Source organism: Ornithodoros turicata, chromosome 4 (assembly GCF_037126465.1).
Source record: "Ornithodoros turicata isolate Travis chromosome 4, ASM3712646v1, whole genome shotgun sequence".
NCBI classification, from domain to species: Eukaryota; Metazoa; Arthropoda; class Arachnida; order Ixodida; family Argasidae; genus Ornithodoros; species Ornithodoros turicata.
Genome location: NC_088204.1, coordinates 71,048,775 through 71,068,503, shown reverse-complemented (window position 1 = coordinate 71,068,503; position 19,729 = coordinate 71,048,775). Strand labels below are relative to the sequence as shown.

The 19,729-nt window shown below is 45.3% G+C and overlaps 2 protein-coding genes across 5 annotated transcripts; both read right to left on the bottom strand.

The window, feature by feature from the left end:
- Positions 1-1,290: 1,290 nt before the first annotated feature.
- On the bottom strand, positions 1,291-19,128 carry LOC135391815 (uncharacterized). Of its 4 annotated transcripts, none has more exons than XM_064622290.1 (6): positions 17,025-19,128; positions 15,595-16,456; positions 14,052-14,278; positions 9,262-13,993; positions 8,627-8,735; positions 1,291-2,026 (listed from the first exon to the last, which is right to left on the bottom strand). In XM_064622290.1, the coding sequence occupies exons 2-4, from the start codon at positions 15,703-15,705 to the stop codon at positions 13,927-13,929; spliced, it is 405 nt and encodes a 134-aa protein (XP_064478360.1). In that variant the 5' UTR covers positions 15,706-16,456; positions 17,025-19,128; the 3' UTR covers positions 1,291-2,026; positions 8,627-8,735; positions 9,262-13,926. The 4 variants fall into 4 exon arrangements, with proteins under 4 accessions (XP_064478360.1, XP_064478361.1, XP_064478358.1 ...); XM_064622291.1 differs by having other exon boundaries at positions 8,627-9,382; positions 9,587-13,993; XM_064622288.1 differs by having other exon boundaries at positions 8,627-13,993.
- Positions 4,249-7,356, bottom strand: LOC135392551 (uncharacterized). The gene has a single exon (XM_064623258.1). The coding sequence runs from the start codon at positions 7,354-7,356 to the stop codon at positions 4,249-4,251; it is 3,108 nt and encodes a 1,035-aa protein (XP_064479328.1).
- Positions 19,129-19,729: the final 601 nt, after the last annotated feature.

The following is a 19,729-nucleotide window of genomic DNA, read 5'->3' as shown; positions in this document are numbered from 1 at the left end:
CCAGATGTTGAGCCATTAAATCTCAAAACTGCCTTTGGAAACGATAGGCGGCGGCGTATTCTACCATGGAGGAAGAGAGTTCCTCATTCTAGGTGATTACTATTCCTTCTATTTTGAAGTGAAGCCACTCACGAGAGCCACATCGACAGGAGTCACAGCAGATTGTGCTGACGTGTTTGCCACACACGGCATTCCTGTCAACTTCGTCAGAGGCAATAGGCTTCCCTTCAACAAACACTAGTTTCGAGGGGTTATGAAGACCCTTGGTGTCACGCACAAAACGTCAATCCCTCACTACCCAAGATCGAACGGGATGGCAGAACGTTTCAGTAAGAGAAGCTAAGAAGCTACTGAGCATATGTATTCCTACTACACCATGGATTTCAGGACTGCTCTACTCGAATGGAGCGGGAGATGCGGAACATGGAGAAGATCCATGCAGCGTTAAAGCCCTCACAGATACCCCAGAACCGAGTAGTTATAATCGATAACAGTCTTAAATGGGTATTTCAGGTAACGCCTGTTGTTTATGTGTGTAAGCTAACTTGACAAGGGGAGATGTAATGAACAATGTGATTATTGTAAACGACGACAGCGACAACGAGGTATAAACTAAAGCTCCTTCGTCCACGCATGCTAATACTTTCTGCAAGAAGCATTAGTTTATTCATGCTCAATTTTCCTGTTCTTGTACCACACAATATGCTGTTGAACAGCTTTTCTATCCTCCCGGTTAGTTTTGAGACACGAAGAACAGCAAGTTTTATACTTTCACGCATCCAGGACAGAAATCTGATCATCTAACGCCTTCAGTGTCGGTATTTGCGTTCTAATAAACGAAATCATACCCAAATATGCTTCAAATTCGAGGATTGCGCATTTGCAAGAGGCCCGCCGCGGGAAGGGGTACGCGATCAAGATAAAATCTCCACACCGCCTCCTTGGCGCATAACCAGCTTCATAAATCACCACCATAAGAAAACCTGAACAAAACTCATTCTGTAGCGTTTATAGTATCTACCGAATGGCACCACTTGCCCATACCTGCTTTGGGAGCCAAGTAGCTTGGCTCTGAAACTATCGATCACAGGTGATCGGGCACTGTAAGGAAAGCGTTCAGAAAAGGTTTCAAAAGCCAGGGGGAAAACACTTCTACTGAAACATGTTTTAACAAAATTTGATATTGTTGTGCAATAGAAAACAACTTAAATAATAATTCACTTTGAGAAGAAAACGTGCCCCTATATTTTTTTTAAATACAATTTATTTAACACGTTGTTCATCGGATACAAGGTCCCTCGAGGCTGTTTTCTTTCCATAAAACTAAGCGACAATCCGAAGGAAAATCATGCTACTTTTAAACTTGTAATGTACAGGTTCCTCCCAGGGAGCACATGGTGGGCTAGTAAACGTCTAAATGACGTCTAAAAAAAGAGATAAGGAATGTCTATAGAATGTCTAGGCAATTAGACCAAATGTCTAGTATCCCTCCACTAGACGTCAAATAACACGTCTAACGTTACGCCACCTAGCCATCTAGCCCTAGACATCCGATGTCTATGTACCTAGCCGTGATTTAGACACTCTTTTGACCTGGATGTCTGGAACAGGGTCAGACACTTAACCATGTACTAGACATGAAGTCTACAGCTAGATCAATTTTATCCCTCCATTCAGGCGACAGGTCTAGGGTTATACATTTCCTGTACCTTACTTTAGCCACCTTTAGACCTACTTTAGACCATGGCTAGTCCTGCTACCGTCCTGGCATGCATTCATGCAGAAATATGATATAATTGATAGCAACACAGATCTCAGCATAAACATTTAGTCGCAGTAAACCACAAACGAAGTCTACGGTACAAAACTCTTGTCTAAAACTGGATTGACTTTGCCGCCAAGCAGGCGTCTTGTGTTTTGACTGAGGAGTGTTGAACTGGCAGCAGGGTGTTGATGGCCACCTCATTCCTTTCTTCCAACGAGTGATTGTTGGTGCTGCAGCACTGCCTCCAATGACTCACTGTGGCTAGAAAATAGAACAAAACATGCCAGAAAGCATTATGTAGCCTGCTAGTTCTAACTAGTTTGTTTAGTGGCTATGCACACTCTTTCACGGGATGCTTGTCTGGCCACATAAGAGCAAAAGCTGTATCAACACTGATCTGAGAGACACAAAGAAAAGAAGCTGCAAGTACAAAAATCACAGAACTGTTACAGCTACACAACACAAATTGCAGCAACAGCTGAAAATCTGTTTGCGCGTCACTACCTGATGTGGACGCTAGAGCCCTGCACCATCCGCGGATTGAAGCGGATATCCGTAAGATACTTGCGGATTCGGATGAGAATTTATCACTTTCTGCGGTGTGCGGATCGGATGGCTCGAGGTCGGATGCAGATATACCGCATGCTGTAATTTTTCTACTAGCAATTTATTTGTATTGCGCACCGACAGCGAGCGCATGTCCGGGTTCACCTTTGACCATGCACGGCCAAGACGGGAGAGAAGGCATTTTGGCGTCCACACGAGCACCGGTGAGGAAGCGTTCCAGAAGTCTCTCCATATCGCGTTTGTTGAAAGGTTTACCTTTGCTTGTCGCCATGAGTCCTTCCATGAGAGCATGGAGGCTGTTCTGCAACATGATGACCCGGTTCGTTTCTCAGTTTGCCGATCAGAAAAGGATGACAAGCGTCATGTTTCGTCTAAAAAACGTTCGTTTTAATAATCATCATCGTGCTAACTTCCTCTTCGTCCTTTTCGTTTTCAGAACATTTCCCAAACCCATTCAACACACACAAAGAAGATAAAGTTAGTTTCGATTCCCCAACATCCTCCCCCGCAGTGAGTAGTTGCTCACTTGATTAAACAATCTCTAGTGGACAGAGAAGTTGCACAGGTTGACGTAACAACGTTCCGTCTGGTAGTCGGACTGTGCACGCTCTTACTTTTCCGTCAGCACTGGGAATAATGGTGTCTACCCGACACATCTTCCACAGATGTCTTGGTAAGCGATCTTGCATGAGCAGTACCAAATCTCCGGGCTTCAAAGTTACTGCATTTCCACGTTTCGCTATGTGATGGGACCGAAGTTGTAGCAAATAGTCCTTCCTCCATCGGGTCCAGAAGGAGTTGAGCAGCTGTTCACGACGTCGGTAACTCTTGTTCAGCGAGCTCCAGTCTGACGCTGTGGACGTCACCTTGTCAGTTGGCAACGTCGTCAGTCTCTTTCCCACCAGGAAATGAGCAGGAGTTAGCACTGAAGAATCCTCTGGTGTATCATGAACAGTGGTGAGCGGTCGAGAATTTACTATGGCTTCAATCTCGGTCAGAATTGTGATCAGTTCGTCATGATGAAGTAAAGCTTTTGATAGTGATCGTCGGAGAGTATTCTTCACTGATCGCACCATCCTCTCCCAAAACCCTCCCCACCATGCTGCTCGCTCGATAATAAATTTCCAGTGGATACATTTTTTGGAAAAGTAGGCGAGTACCTCAGGGCGACGTATATTGTTCCAGAGGATCTTCAAATCCTTAGAAGCTCGCTTAAAGGCAAGCGCATTGTCGGAATAAATAATCTTACATAATCCCCTTCTGGCTACGAACCGGCGAAATGCCATGAGGAATTGGTTTGCTGTGAGATCGTCGACAACTTCTAGGTGTACCGCTCTTGTTACAGCACACGTAAAAAGAGCGATGTAGCATTTCGTTGAGTTGTTGCCTACAGTCTTGTAGAAGAGGGGTCCCGCAAAGTCTGTTCCCGTTACCTCGAAAGGTCCAGTCCTGTTTATCCTATCAGGAGGAAGCGGGGCAACGTCTTGGAACGTCGGTTGAGCGCGTTGCCGCTTGCACCACATGCACTTGTACAGAGCACTTTTCACAGCTTGACGACCCTGGATAATCCAATAATGTTCTCTTAGCTCAACGAGCGTGTCACGGACTCCAGAATGCAGTAAGCGTTGATGCGTCTTTTCGATAAGTAGTCGCGTGTAAGTGTGCTGCTTTGGTAATATCAATGGATGCTTCACTTCTTCGTTTTCGTTGCTTCGTTGTAATCTTCCCTTTATCCGTAGAAGTCCATTCGGGTCCAAATATGGGTGGAAGTCTCTTAGACTTGACGTTGATTTCACTGGTTGTGAGCTATGCAGTGCTTGCAACTCTTCTGAGAATACCTCCTCTTGAACTTCTTTGATCCAGTACCTTTCGGCCTGCTGTAGCTCTTCCGTAGTGAGGGGGCCCCTTTCTTTAGGCTATCTTTGTCTCGCATTCTGTATAAACCTGTACATCCATGACGTTACCCTGATGATTTTATCCAGCGAACAATAGTCGTTCAAATTTAGAATTGGCTTCAATTGATGAGATGGCAGGAGCATGACGTTTGTTGTCTTGACTTCTTCGTCACGGAATTTTTGTCCTAGCATTCCGCGCACGTCAACCAGCTTCGGCCAGCTCGCTTCTGTTTCCTTCAGCCATGGCGGTCCTTCCCACCAGACACTTCTTGCCTTCAAGTATTCAACGTTTACGCCACGTGTAAGAAGATCTGCTGGATTTTCTTTTCCAGGACAGTGTCGCCAATCTGAAAGATTCCTGTGACTTTGTATTTCAGAGATTCTGTTGGCCACAAAAGGCTTGTAGCGTTGTGCTTGACCCTGTACCCAGTAAAGTACAATCATAGAATCAGTCCAGAGTGTGGCCTTAACAATGTCGCTGAAGCTCTGGTTGACATAGTTGCAAAGGCGAGTCCCTAGCAGAGCTCCGAGCAGTTCCAGACGTGGTAATGTGATGCTTTTCAAAGGAGCAACTCTGGTTTTCGACAACAAAAGTTGAACGGTGCATGATCCGTCGGCATATTGGCTCCTGATGTCGGCGACCGCTCCGTATGCCTGTAAACTGGCGTCGCAGAATACGTGTACGGATTGGCTGAGTACTTGCGCCATACTTTTAATGCTCCTTGGAATCCATATTTCATCGGCTTTTGGGAGTTCATGACACCATTTTTGCCAGTCTTCCAGAATGTCGTGCGGGAGACTCTCGTCCCATCTTAGTTCCTTTTGCCAGACACGTTGGAACAAGATCTTGGCTTTTATAACGAATGGTGCGAGAATCCCAAGAGGATCAAATATTCGCGCTACCGTTTGAAGCAGGCTACGCTTGGTAACGTAAGCTGTCAGCAGAAAGTCCATCACGGAATTTAGCGCAACTCGTAACGTATCACTTTCCGCGTCCCAAACCAGACCTAACACCTTCCTCTCGTGATGTGAGAACAACCTTTCGTCTTCGTAGTGCCACAGAGTTGCACACAGCTGTTCATCATTGGTTGCCCATTTTCGTAATCTCATGCAGCAATCTTCAAAAATGATGACTGACTCCTTCCAAAGCTGTTGTGCTTCTTCAACTGTGTCGACGCTGGTTACCAGGTCATCTACGTAGAAACTCTCTAAAAGGAGTTCGCAAGTCTTCGGGTACTTTTCGGACGATGTTTGTAGATGGTGTCGCACAGTTCCAGCTAAAAGAAAAGGGCTTGAAGTAGCGCCGAATGGAACCCGTGTCATACGCAGAACTTCAACGTCAGGTAATGGTTGTCCCACTCTCGGTGTTGTCGTGTACCACAGGAATCTTAAAGCATCGCGGTCAGCTTTTGCTAATGAAATCTGTAGGAAGGCTTTCTCAATATCAGCGATCAGTGCAGCTGTGTTCCTGCGAAAGCGGAGCAGAACGTGAAGGACCTCCGGATTAAGATTTGGTCCAGCATGAAGAACATCGTTGAGAGAAGGTTCGCTAGCGACACTAGAAGAAGCATCAAATACAATCCTTATTTTTGTGGTGTCCCGCTCACGTCGAATCACAGCTCGATGAGGAAGGTAGTACTGAGTGTTAGCCGAGTTGTCGTCCGCTGGTATCTTTTCCGCATGTCTGTTTTGTTCGTAGAGGCGAATAGCAGCATCGTACTCTTCAATTACCCCACTATCTCTCATGAGGCGTTTCGTTAGCGATCGGAGTCTTGTCTTTGCTACTTCTAGATTTGAAGGTAACTCGTCTTTTTTCGTGGTCCAAGGTAGGGAAACTTCATACCTTCCGTCTTTCCTCGTAATTGTTTTAGTAAGATGATCCATCACTTTATTAGTATGATCTTCTTTGCATTCGGTTTCGTTGTGCTGAATCCCAATGTGTTCAAGTTCCCAAAATCTTCGCAGCTGGGAAGAAGTTTCGTCCTCAAAGCTTTCCGCTGATACTCTAAGCACACCTACATTGGTGTCCAAGTTGTCAGACGGCGATGAGGAAGTAGGGCCTTGAACTGTCCAGCCGAATATAGTTTTAATAGCGAAGAGCTTGTCTGTGATTGGTTCCGTCTCGCCTGTCACTACTGCCCAGTAGGAATCTGCACCAATGAGGATCTGGACCTCGTTATTACAGGTTATGCCCGTAAGTACAACGTCGGCCACCTGCATGCCTCTCTCGGTTAGAGTTCGTGTTAGATTACAATCAGGTGGGTGTAGCACATTAGCTGAAATATCAGGTGTTTCCAGAGCTTCAACACACACTTCTTTGCGGGAATATTGGCTGCGAAGCCAAACTTTAACACGACGACACCTTCTTTTCAACGGCCTACAACCGAAGGCGCATATCGTCAACACCTCCTCCCCTACTGATTCGCAGTCAAGCAGATGTGAAAGGGACTCCTTAATAAATGTCCTTTGACTTCCTCCGTCAAGCATTATCCTCACAAACTGTCGCTTTGCGTTAGTTTCTGCCCATACCCGAGCTGTCAGTAGAAGGATCGTGCCGCTGTCTCTGTTGATTTCGGACTCAGACATGGTAGATGACAACACACCCAAACGAGAATTCCTGGGTTCTTCATTGCCTTGTTTCTTCAAGGGCTGTTCACATAGTACCGTGAGATGATGCCCACCGCAGTGTGAGCATTTTAGACGAGGAGCGGTTCTGCAGTCTCTTGATCGGTGATACCGCTTTCCGCACTTGAAGCAGCGACCTTCTCGCGAAAGTAAAGCTTTCTTGTCTTCAACCGCGAGGTTGCCGTTGCAGTTTTCTAGAGTATGGTCAGTTGCTTTGCATAAAACACAGTCTGTCTGTCGAACTGTCACTCCAGTCGCCAAGGCTCCGGTCGTTTGCCGCTCGAAGGGTCGCCTTGTGTCCCTTCGTTCCGTGCTATGGCGTCCGCCTTCCATGCGCTTGTCGACTGACGACATGTCCTTCTCTCGACTTTCCACTTTGACTTTGAGAAAATCTAGAAAATTCTCAATTTCTTCTTTGCCTTCGGGGGTACCTCCCGCGTACTTGTGATTGTAGTCTAAAGTCACCTCTTTTGGTATGACCTTGCGTAACACAGTCATCAGCATGACTCCGTAATCTCTCGGGTCGACATCAAGAGCCCGTAGACTTCGTATCCTTACTTGGATCTCATCATATAGTTCCCGAAGTCGAACGGAATTCTGTGCATCGTTAACCTTTGGCAGATTCAACAACCAGTCTAGATGTCGACAATAAGTTGCTTCTGGTTGAAACGTTGTTTCAAAATGTCTATCGCAGCATCGTAGTTCTCGTTGGTAAGTGGCAGCCCGCTAATAGCGGTAGCTGCTTTGCCAGTCAAGTAGCTCTTAAGGTACTTGAACTTGTCAACTTTGTGCAAAGTTTCGTTTGTATGAATACTGGATTCGAACTGATCCCAAAACGTCGTCCAAAGCGTAAGTTCTCCGTTGAACTCCGGCACTTCTAACTTTGGTAGTTTCACCCTGGTATCAGTGGGGTTTCTTGCCCGTGTTTGTTGCGTGCCTGTTGTGGACTCCGGTTGTACTTCAGGTGGTCTCTCATGCGCATTCAGTTTCTGACAAATTTTTGATTTCGTTACACATATTTTTTCTTCGTAAGAAAAGACTGTCTGAACCTCATCAGCGAAGTCTTCATCCACCACAAGAGCCTCGATAGAGTTGTCTAAAGACTTCAGAGTCTCTTCTTTTAACTTCAAAAGATCAAGTTTTGTGCAAAGCTCACCCGTCGTTGTAGTAGGTGCTCCCAGTAACACGTCGATTTCATTGTTAAGCTTCGTCACTGCTGTACGTAGAACCCCTCGTTTTTGCTTTAGACGATCCATCGTTGTTGATGCCCAATCCACCCTCTCTAGTCGGTATCTCAGTGGAATTCCCGGGTTTCGGCACCATAAGTTTGTGTTCTGCAACACGATGACCCGGTTCGTTTCTCAGTTTGCCGATCAGAAAAGGATGACAAGCGTCATTTTTCGTCTAAAAAACGTTCGTTTTAATAATCATCATCGTGCTAACTTCCTCTTCGTCCTTTTCGTTTTCAGAACAGTTCCCAAACCCATTCAACACACACAAAGAAGATAAAGTTAGTTTCGATTCCCCAACAGAGGCATCCGAAATTATACCAACATTCTTCCGGCTGTGTTTACGCGTCCTTTGAAACTTCCGGATCTAAACGGTTGTGTATGCAACGGTGCGGATCGGATAACGTGTACGCGGATGCTAAAAATCTTATCTGCACAGGGCTCTAGCGGACGCTGCCAGGATCTCAGGGAAATGAGGATGTAACAGCTTTTGCTGTGAAAGTACATCAATGTGACAGGCGTTTTCTCGTGACACACGACCTTACCTGGTCGAGCAGGCGACTGCTAAGCACTCCATGCTTGGCGCAGCACTTCCATCACTCCATTACGCTAAAACAACATCTGTGCTGCTCTCATAACTTTGGTGCAAAACTTCTGTACAGGATAAAAATAAACACTGTGTATATTATAAAAGACAATACAAAGCAAGAGCTGTATCACCACGTCAAATATTATAAGTACGTACAAGTAGTATACAAGTTTATTCACATGACGTCATCCGCAGGAGACCGCCACTGTCGCTAGCAGGCAGATTTGCTGCCATCGACCCTATTGTAGATTTCAGTCAAGCTGTTACCCATATTATACTCACGGTATATATCTGGTGTTTAAAACTTGTTGCTCTGTGATTTGTAGAATGTCTGAGCATTTCCATATTTTTGGTGTTAATAGTCACCTAAAAAGCATAATGCAGCAAACAAATGCAAGGACTAAACATTGCGGGACCTATAGTATGGCGCTGAGGTGACTTCAGTGAATAAAGCTTTTAGGAACTCAAATCTTGCACTACTACCAGATAGCTGTTTGGGTGAAGTAAGACGGAATGACATAGTCACGCTGTTCTCCATACAATACCAAGGATGTCTCAAAACGACCAAGCACAAAAATACTAGTTTTGTACCGTTTGATGAATATTTTGTCTGCTGCCCACACAGGTTGTGCGGTTCCTTAGCAAGCTTCTGGCAGTCGTTTCTTCTACATCGCACTTCCCTGCTGACTTTCACAGCTGACTTTCACAGCATCTGAAAAAAAGTTCGATTTCGTTAACCACAAGACAACCATGTAAATGGAAAGCAGTTAGAGTCTTCCACCAACTATATTTGCAATACTTTGTTGACAAAAAATTTAAAGAGGCACCCTCCAGAGTAAGATTAGGGGGCACATCGAACATCAGGAACATTGGAGGACAACACAGTCACACGTCAGTGACAACTGCTTCCCCTCACCTCACAGGGAACTGTTAAGCTTATGTGCAAACAGCTGTTTCGTAGGGTAGGTTACCACTATTTTCATGCAAGATAGTCCAAGCACCTATAAAAAGAAAAACCCAGTTGCTATGAAACCATGATATGCAAACAAAAGTACTTGCGCAAAATTTTCAGTGTGTAGTTTCACTACCAGCGAAAAATGCAACAACCGAAGTCGGGCTGACATGACAATGAACTAACCAGCATTTATGTTACGGCATGTCCGCCCTGCAAACCGAAACTGTCGACTTTCGTTTAGTCAAGACTTCAACAGTCATCGAAAACTCGTTAATCTCGATGGTTAATTAGTGATACCGTATTTGTTTTAGCACAAAGACGAACCAAGGCACTTAATGAAACGTTGTACTGCCGAACATACAACGTTAATCACTACTTTGAATGCAAGTGCAGTCAGGTCAACCCACACTTCCAATATGCTTCAATCGGTGATACGAAGCCGAAATAAAGGAAACGATATTCCAATATTATGCCACGCATCTCTACTACATGCGATTTGGTGCACAGAAACAGGCACATACTTTAATGAAGAGTGAACTCACCCCTTAAACTAGAAAGCCAGAGAACAAAGAAACGTTGTCCACCACAGTACTCTGGGAGCTCTGCTGTGCTCAACAGCTTTTATCACTGGACAGCACGGCGTACGTTCTCGCTATGCTCAAAAATTGCAAGACAAAACGCGCGGGAGATTAGAACTTCGAAAGATTTTCGTATAACAACCAGTGGAATGCAGTCGCGAAGACCCCAACTGCTACCCGTTGCGCGTCCGGAAAGTTTGAAGTTTCAACCGTTGAAACTGAACTGGTTCGAACTGGGTAGACGGGCAGGCGTCATGGCCATTGCTTTAGCTCGTGCTTATTGAGTACTTATTTTTTGTAATATCTTTAATTTCCGTAGCCGTTCATTATAATTGGGTGGTGGAGGTTAAATGTTAAATAACACATATGCCAATCCAGCGGAAGTTACACCAACATCATCATCATTATGCAATCGCCATCGTTGTTGCAGCGACGAGTGTCGTATTTTGTGATGTATGTGTTGAAAATCGCTGTTCTTTTTGCAAACATTTTATCAGTGCCTTTGCTACTGAGCTACAGGTGTGCCTAATATGTAGCGCATTGCCTGTTCAGTGGTTTCAAAGAGATACCATGGGCAGTTTCAAGATTTTTTGAAGGGTTCTGAAATCCCTGAGTCACGTCAGATTCCATTTTACTGCTGCAGCTGTGTAGCTTGTGGGAAAATGTTATGTGCAGTAAACAAACATCTGCTATCTGCTGCCCACAGTACGTGCAAAGTGCTTCTGTGTTTGTGGAGCTATGGTTTATAGTGCTGCGCTGCACGATTCGTCGGCGTCGTCGACTTTTTTATTGACGTTTCAGTGATTCAATAATTTAGTTGCTGATTTCTTTAAGTTGGTGTAGCAGTTGGTGCTAAGGTGTTGGTGCAGGGGAGTTACTTCGTACAAAATTACATTTACCCGCAACGGTAACGCCATCAGGAACGCTAGTTCCAAAAACATTGCCCCGAACAAATGCGGGCTTCCGTTAAGAAAAAAAGATATATATTCAGTAAAATAAAATATTACTTCACAGCACTTAGATTCTGGTAATGTCTTCTAGTTGTGGATGCTGTCAGTGTATATGCATGTCAGTGAGCCAAAAACACTCGGATCATCATACGTATGGACATTATTTAAATTATCTACATACCTCAGTCAGACTGCCTTCATTTGACTGATCTTTTGTTACAATATATGGGCATACAACTCACATAACATGAAAGACTACATACTATCCATTTGGTCATAATATAATTGGACAAAGTTAATGTGGTCCATTCCTTGCATAGTTTCTGAAGGTTGTTGCAGAGTCCAGTTTTATTACCTCAGTATGATCATTTGCAAACAGATTGTGCTTGCTGCTCCACACACGTGTGATGGAAAGTAAGATAATAAGGAATTTCCTTCATGTATGAGGATCATCCAACAAAAGTTCCTCTGCTGTGATCAAAATAATAAACCTATAGCACAACATTGAAAAAAATTATGTACAGATTAGAGCTCAACGTTACTCCCTAACACAGTCACCTTATTTAGCTGAACATTTTTGATACTGTGATACCAAGTATTCAATACGTTGTCTGTGCCATGCTATGCCCTGTTTACAAAGTGAGGCATTCACTTTGCATTTCACCTGATCAATTTGTGTTTCATGATCACTTGCGAATTGGTGACTGCCGAGGGGTGCTTTGAGAGGAAGATGGAACAGCAGATTGGGCAAATTTTCATTGAAGTAGGAATCATCACCTTGAGCACGAGGAGAACGAAGTATACAGGAAGCCCACGAAAAGGAAACTCACGTTTGTGTGTCTCCTGTATACTTCATTCTCCTCATGCTCAAGGTGATGCTTCCTATTTCAACGTTGTACCAGCTCGCTTGTGTACTTTTTCTCTCTTTGGCAAATTTCCAGATGAATTTCTGGAACAAATCCCGAGTCTTTCAAGACGAGTGCAGACAGCGTTGACGTGGTTGTACTACACCCTTCCAAGTCCTGTGCGTTTTTGTTTCATTGTAGTTTGACGCTTTCCCAGGATCTCGCAGTACATCTGCATTTACTGTCATTGTGCATGTGAGATAATCTACAAGTTGCACACAATGATAGTCCTAAAACATTGTCGGCATAGCCTTTCCAGACGAAAACGCGAGTTTGACCTCCTTCAGAATGCTTTCACCGGGCACCCACCATGACTTCCTACGGTATTTTGTCTCAGCACTTGCATAATGCATCCAGGTTTCATTAATAAAAATTGTTCCAAGAAATTCATCTTGACCGTCTTGATACCATTGAAGGACAATGCAAGCTGCATTCATTCGTTGCTCTTTACAAACGTTACCGAGCAAATGTGGCCCCCATCTCGCATAACTTTTGTTGACCATGCTGAAGGAAATTTGTTCTCATTAGTATCAGAGTGCAGTACCAGTGACCCGCCAGTCTCCGTTAACAATTCTCGGAATTTCAGAAAAGAAACGTCGTTTCGTGGTGTTATAGCTGATCTCCCACTGTACTGTTCATTGTGCAGATTTTCACGACCCTGTATAGAGGACACACCATTTCAATGCCTGTAAAGTGTTTTGTATAAACAGGTGTTAACTGTCAGTGGATATTGTCTAAAGTACTCTTTCACTCTTTTATTCTTTAACGAAAAATAGGATAACTCTTCCGTACTAGGATAGTCAGACGTACTCGGAAATATTACATCCATGCTTGAATGCCTGACACATTAGGTGAACGGCACTCCATTAACCAACATCTGCAGTGCCGGGATGTCACACCCAACTACTACACCATTCAGTTTGTCCTAGTGGTGTTTCCTTTGAATAACAAATATCGGGAAACTTATTTTTGGATGGCCCTCCTAATTCCAGTTCTCTTTCTGCATTTGGCTACATTTTTTAGATTTCTTGTGACGACTCTTGTGGACAAATACCAGCATGGGAGACCTAATAACAATTGGGGTTTACATTGCGAGACAACTGAGATCATGAGCGACGCCACAGCAGTCGGTCTGTGGATTGCCCACCTGAGTGTCCTTAAATGTGCAATGAAAGCTCACCACACAACACACCGTATTTAATGTCCCTTGTGGAAGATGTCATGTCTAAGCAACCTGTATCCTGGCACTAAGTTGCTGCTGTTTTTGGCCGGGTTCGAACCAGCGATCTCGGGATCAGAAGGCGAACAAACTCACTCACCAGGGCCGGTTCACGGACGACTTGAACACCACAATTATGTTAACTCTGCCATCAAGTAATTCAGTTTCCTGCATATGTTTTGTAACAATTGAACTTCAGTTTTGTAAGCCTGAAAGCTAAGCTTAGAACCACCTCTTATAATATAGTGACTGTATTTGATGTGTGAATGTGTTCACACCTCTTAAAAAGCTAATAAAACAAAAATCTTGATGATTTCTAATATGTGGTACATACAAGGCCAGCTACAAGACGTCTACAATTAGACGTCAATTACTAAATGTCTACAAGATGTCTAGTAAATCACTAATTTTAGACGTCTAAATAATGGTAAGACTTTTAGACGTCTAGTCAACGTCTAGTTTGGGCACTATCCCTAAAGTCTAGGGCTAGAACAGGTCTGGACGTCTAGTTGACTACCATGTGTTCCCTGGGCTTCTTCAGTCCACAGCAACCAAACAAGATAACACAGTTGGAAGCTTGAAATTAATGCAGATTCCTGTCCGCAGGAAGGCTGCCTCAGGAAGCTGAGTAACCACAGCACCGCATACTCTATGGCGTGACTTGGCCCACGACCTGCCTGCGATGACCTGGGAGCTCCACGCCATGCATACTGCTGCTGCAATGAACATTATTCTGTTGCTTTCGTTCCTTTATGCGTTCGGACTAATCCTTACATGATATTGGGCAGAGGTTCCTTCAGTGTAATCAGCTTGCGTACACACACCTTGAAGTCTTCCTTGTTGGCGTTCTGAGGCAATTCTATAGCTGCTCTGTACAAAACGCCTGGTTTGAGGGAAAGTAAAGCACGAGGATCGTCCTCTGACGGCTCTTCATCGGCAAGGAAGCTTTCAACGAGATCTCGTTGCTCTTGCGAGGCCAGTGCGTTACCTTCGTCTTCGAGCTGGAGAAAAATATTGCGGAACCAGACTGAACGACTCCTCTGCAACCTTGACTTTCAATTCACAGTAATCAGGCTAGTCGATCTAATGTAGCCAGTAGTATATGTATATCAGTGGGTTTAAAGGGGTTTGACATTTCGATCCATTTCTGACACACACACACACAACATATTATTTGCCCTCCAAGCGTTACTGTGAAAGGGGTGTCAAAAAAAAAAGAAGGAAAAGAAAAAGAAACGCGGCCTATGTTCTCAGTGACGACAGCGAAGCGGTCTTAATAACACGTGAATGAAGTTTCAGCTTTTCTTCAGCTTTTCACCGCATTATGGAACGTTGAGCACGCTATGTTCTTTGCTTGTAAGAATATATATCGAGTGAAGATTTCTTCTATCTCGGAGCTTAAACAAGGAGTGAAGTGGATCATGGTATACCCTCACTGACCGGATGTGGTTGATCTGGTGATCGATACTAAAGGTACAACACACGGGTACTGAATACTGAGCAAATCCGATGCGTGCCACTAACATTGCACCGTGTGGACGAACCTTACACTGGGCAGGCATGTCAGCCAGTGAGGTTGTGGACTCCGGCACTACGGTAAGGTACGGTTACGGTAGTAACTACGGCACGAAGAGATCTATTTTTCTTGAACTGTTTGACGTGCGGTACCATGCGTAGAAACGGTAATGAACCCAAATACAAATGTGTCACATCCCCATGACGACTATAAATTGTCAGTGCTTGCAGGTTAGAGAAACCAGTGGACATCTTTGACGTTCTCCGCATATTTCCCTTCTCACGCATGGCGTTGTCGGCAACTTACCAGAACCTCAGTAGTGCACATATTTGAGTTTTAATTGCTATCATAAAACACAGCCCACTGTCGTGCCAGTATATGGCTGACTGAACACCGTCTGATGACACTTAGTCCAATGGCCCGCTAAGCGCTGCTCGATGTCGTTCCAAATCATTGGCCGACTGAATATTGTCTGCTGTCACTTTAATTGAAAGGCACAGTCTGATGTTCCTTCTACTCAATGGCTGGCTAAGCATTTTCTGACGTCACTTTAATTATACTGCTGGCTAAGCATTGTGTGATGTCACTTCAATTCAATAGAAATGTCTATGGTCTTGGCGGTAATAACCTAACCCTGCACATAACCTTCATACCTTCACCAGCTTCTCGTCAACTACTGTTTCTTGTCTTTCAATCGCTTTTCTGGAAAACCCTGACAAAGCTATTCGTCTGTAGAACAAGTGTAGTGGTTTTGTCTATAATTTCCAGGTTTCTCTAATCTAAGAGGTTCATAATGGTTACCTTTCGAAGATGAGCTTCGTGAAGATCGGTGATTCTCCTCTGGACATCGAGACCATAACCAAAGCGGCAGGTTCCGCACGCGTGATCAGTAGTCCGACGACCGCAGAGCATGCAGCTGATAGTGTATTGATAACCTGAAATGTTGAGATAACCTGTATATTAAACCACATGCCCCATACGTAAGTGAAGAAGGACCTCATGCCACCAGAGATAGTAGGTTAAACATGTGCTTATGCAAAATAGGAAATTTTAACGCCTGGCATTGAAGGTCAGCTACACCGTTATCCTAAACAGTTGAAACGGTTGTGGTGTTCTGAATGGCCACATCGAACTCTACCCAAAATTTCATTTTCCTACATTTTCCAAGTTCGGTACCGTACCACGTCAACGAAACAGATGATTCATTCTGAAACACAGATGGGCGCAGCCGTCTTTTATGACGTAGATGCTCCCGCACGGGCACTGTGACGTGAGTAGTAGTGTATCAGCTCAAGTATCCGGAAACTCACATCTTCGTCTGGACGCCATTAATTAGCAATTAGAGCTAATTGGGACCCCCCACATTATTCAGGACCCACCAGGGAGTCATTACACTAATTGGGGATCATCTAAGACACGTCCAGACCACTGTGTGAGTTCCCGGCTACTTGAGCTGATAAAAAATAAAAAAATAGGTAGAAAATAAAATAAAAAGATAGAAATAGAGTGGAGAGAAACAATTTATTCGAAAATCAACGATGCCGCGGCGAAGAAACGGCTCCGGGGTGACCAGCGCTTGTTGACGTCGGGTAGTTGCAGAGATCGACGACAGGTGGCCACTTAGTTGCAAGGCATCACACCAGATGGCGCCACCATCATAGCTCTAGAGGAGAAAGACAGAGAACAACATACTAGCGGCGGGAAGAACTGCAACACTGCTAAACAAGTCCAGACATGCGAGAGAAAAGGTCTAACCGCTACTGCTAAAACAGCACGGAGAAAACAGTACACATCGAGGAAAAAGGCTTACGGGGACTTATCGCTTAGGCCTAACCACAACACTACGCAGCTAACACAAGGCGGGAACCACACATCGCTAAACATGCGTCAACAGGCTTGCTCACCGCAAAACAAGTCTAAACATACGAGGAAAAAGGCTTACGGGGGGCAATCGCTTAGGCCTAACCTCAACACTACGCAGCTAACACAAGGCGGGAACCACACATCGCTAAACATGCGTCAACAGGCTTGCTCACCGCAAAACAAGTCTAAACATACGAGGAAAAAGGCTTACGGGGGGGGGCAATCGCTTAGGCCTAACCTCAACACTACGCAGCTAACACAAGGCGGGAACCACACATCGCTAAACATGCGAGACAAGGCTTAGCACGAGCGCGGTCACCGCTAAACACGGAAAACATACGACAAAAGGAGCGTGTCAAATCACTCACCTTTTCCCCCGCGGCAACTTCCAGGCAGAAACTGAGCGAGCTCGGAGAACACACGTCTGCTCTCTACGAGAGCCAGCCAGAAACTGAGCGAGCGCGCGGAGCGCACGTCCGTCTTCCGCGACAGCCCGAGAGAAACTGAGTGAGGCGACGCGCGCGCGCGCCCTCTGCTCCACCCGTCAGCGCATGCGCGCGCGCGCAGCTCCCTCTGCGCCGCCCGCGGGTGTTTTCGGTTTCGGCTCTCTGCTGCGCGCGCGCACGCTCCTAGCGGCGACGGGTGGCTTCTGAGTTTCACTTTCGTTTCTTTGCGCGCGTTTATCTCTATAAAGGCAACGCGCACCGTGCTCGCGTCATCACTACGTGAAGATGTTCAGCTACCACTCTTTACAAAATTGTTCCCGCACCCACGCTTCTTGGGAAGAAGTGGAGAAGGAATGTTTCAACGGCGAAATTCCCCACAACGAGCTCGTCATCACTGCTTTTCGCTACGTGATAGACATGGTAGGCTTTGGCAATATAGGAGAGATCTCGCCGGGGCCGCTGCAGGAGATCGTGCGTCGGATCTACGCCCGTTACAAGAACGTCTGCATAACGGTTCCAGACGGACCCCTGGGACTGATGAACGAATTTGTGAGCTTGGCCAACGCAGAATTCAACTACATCGCTGCAGACATCGTGGACCTTCTCGCTCGTGCCATCGCTCATATTAAGCACGCCCTGTGGAAGCAGCGACATTTGCAAGCAGCTACATCGCCAACCTTGTCACTGATTTATTGAAATACCGCTTGGTTATTGACATGCAACGCATTAAACAGTCCGAATAACTTTGACGAGACTCTGTGTGTTCTTTCACTGAAACATCTTTATTGAATACATACAAAGGACTTAGTCGATAGATGCCTGCACCCTCCCTGACTTGCCTCAAGAGAAAGGATATGGGTAGGGTTCGTGGTTTTCGGCATTTTCCGAAAAATGCCGGAAAACACCCCCCGAATGATTTTTTTCAGATTCGGAATATTCCGAAAAAATCCGAATTTCTCGTATCCTGACAGCTGCCATTCCTGGAACGGCAAAGAGAAATCCCCTTGGAACCTCCCTTTGTCGACTATTTCTCAAGCGTGGCATTATCTTCGGGCTGTGCTCTTGTTTCGGTTTGCGTTTGTGTGTGTCGGTCGGTGTGTGTTTGTGCGGTCGGTGACCGCCTTTTGGCAGCACACGTACTTAGTGACACACCTACCTTTAGTGAATTTACTATTCAGAACCTTTATGGTATGTTGTTGTCGGGTTAAAAAGAGATCACGAGTGTACGGAGCTCCCAAACAGTTTCAAAAGCCGATCGCTCATCCCCTGCCCTAGCCTTCTAGTTAATTTTTGTGTTTTTTCTATTCCTCTATCTACTCCCCTCCAGTTACTAGTTGGAGTGACCCCTGTTTCCGTTCCTGAGGCACTTCAAGGCACTTCACTGTATGAGGACTTATTCTTATTTGTTCTACGAGATGAATCTCGTATGAATGATATAAAGCGCGAGTTTTTCGAATATGCTGTATGCCCTTCCCCTCAGGTGGATATATCTGCTATTCAGTTTTGGACGACCTGTTCCAGCACATGGCCTTTGTTACCCCATTCTCAAAGGTCGAAAATAAAGTTGTTGTTTGGCCTTTGTTATCGCAGTGCGCCTCAAGCATACTGGCTATTCCTGTTTCTAGCACTAACGTTGAGCGCGCGTTCTCTAAACTGCGTGTTATTAATCGCAAGGAGCGAGCCGCTATGACAGATGCGAGCATGATGATGTGCGCTTGCATCTATCACAACAAGAGGCAGTCTCCTTGTTTGCTGGTTTGGCACAGGCAATAAAAGACATTGGTAATGAAGCCATGAATCGATTCACTTCTTTTCGGTTCGTTGTCACTTCACGCGCAAAATAGGCTTTCCTTCATGCGAAATAAATAGATGCCCGTATCCGGGCATTTATTTTTTGGGCGGAATATAGATGCCGAAAAAATCCGATTTATAGTCCCCCATATAAATGCCGATAAACACCCCCCGAATTGGGTTGAAAATAAATGCCGAAAACCACAAACCCTAGATATGGGGTATCTTCATCGCAGCGTCGTCATTGCGCGGGTCACTGCACCAGCACGATGACGGAATGGTAATTCTTTTCGTACACCCATTCCGCTACCACACTGCCACGATGACCCGTACTTCTCCTGTCTGCGAGAGAGAGAGAGAGAGAGACATGTCTCGACTAGAACTTTTATTCTCGATTACATGCGCGTGCAGCTCTTTGTTCCGCGGTTACTCGATGCCTGACGACGACGCTCTCGGGCTCTCTTCCGGGTTTTCCGTTGCTGCACAAAGAGAGAGCACTATCGTAATCCTATACGCGTCAAAACATAACAAAGCTTACCGTATTCGCAGCTCCCAAAAAGGAAGGAGTGTACGGCATCCACGAGATAGCGCTTGTCGTCGTAGGGGACCAAGCTCTTCTTGAGTCTCGAAATGGTGTACATCGTTTGCTTTATACTCTGGATGGTGCACTGCTTCTGAGAGACCGCCTTTTCATTGAACAGAGAATCTCGGTACACTTCGTGCAATAAATGTTTCCTCACGACGTCCTTCTTAACTCCTTTCGCTCTCGCGATCTGTTTGTGTGACCCAGCCAAGAGAATGCTGTACATTTTCGCTCAGATGGTTATGACTTCCTG

What these genes read in the sequence shown, in the direction of transcription:
- LOC135392551 (XM_064623258.1), bottom strand. Translation starts at nt 7,356, where the DNA reads ATGCTGATGACTGTGTTACGCAAGGTCATACCAAAAGAGGTGACTTTA.
- LOC135391815 (XM_064622288.1), bottom strand. Translation starts at nt 15,705, where the DNA reads ATGCTCTGCGGTCGTCGGACTACTGATCACGCGTGCGGAACCTGCCGC. An exon ending in ACGAAGCTCATCTTCGAAAG is followed by an intron (nt 14,279 to 15,594) that starts GTAACCATTATG and finishes ATTTTTCTCCAG; the next exon opens with CTCGAAGACGAAGGTAACGC. An exon ending in GAACCTCTGCCCAATATCAT is followed by an intron (nt 13,994 to 14,051) that starts GTAAGGATTAGT and finishes TGTTCATTGCAG; the next exon opens with CAGCAGTATGCATGGCGTGG.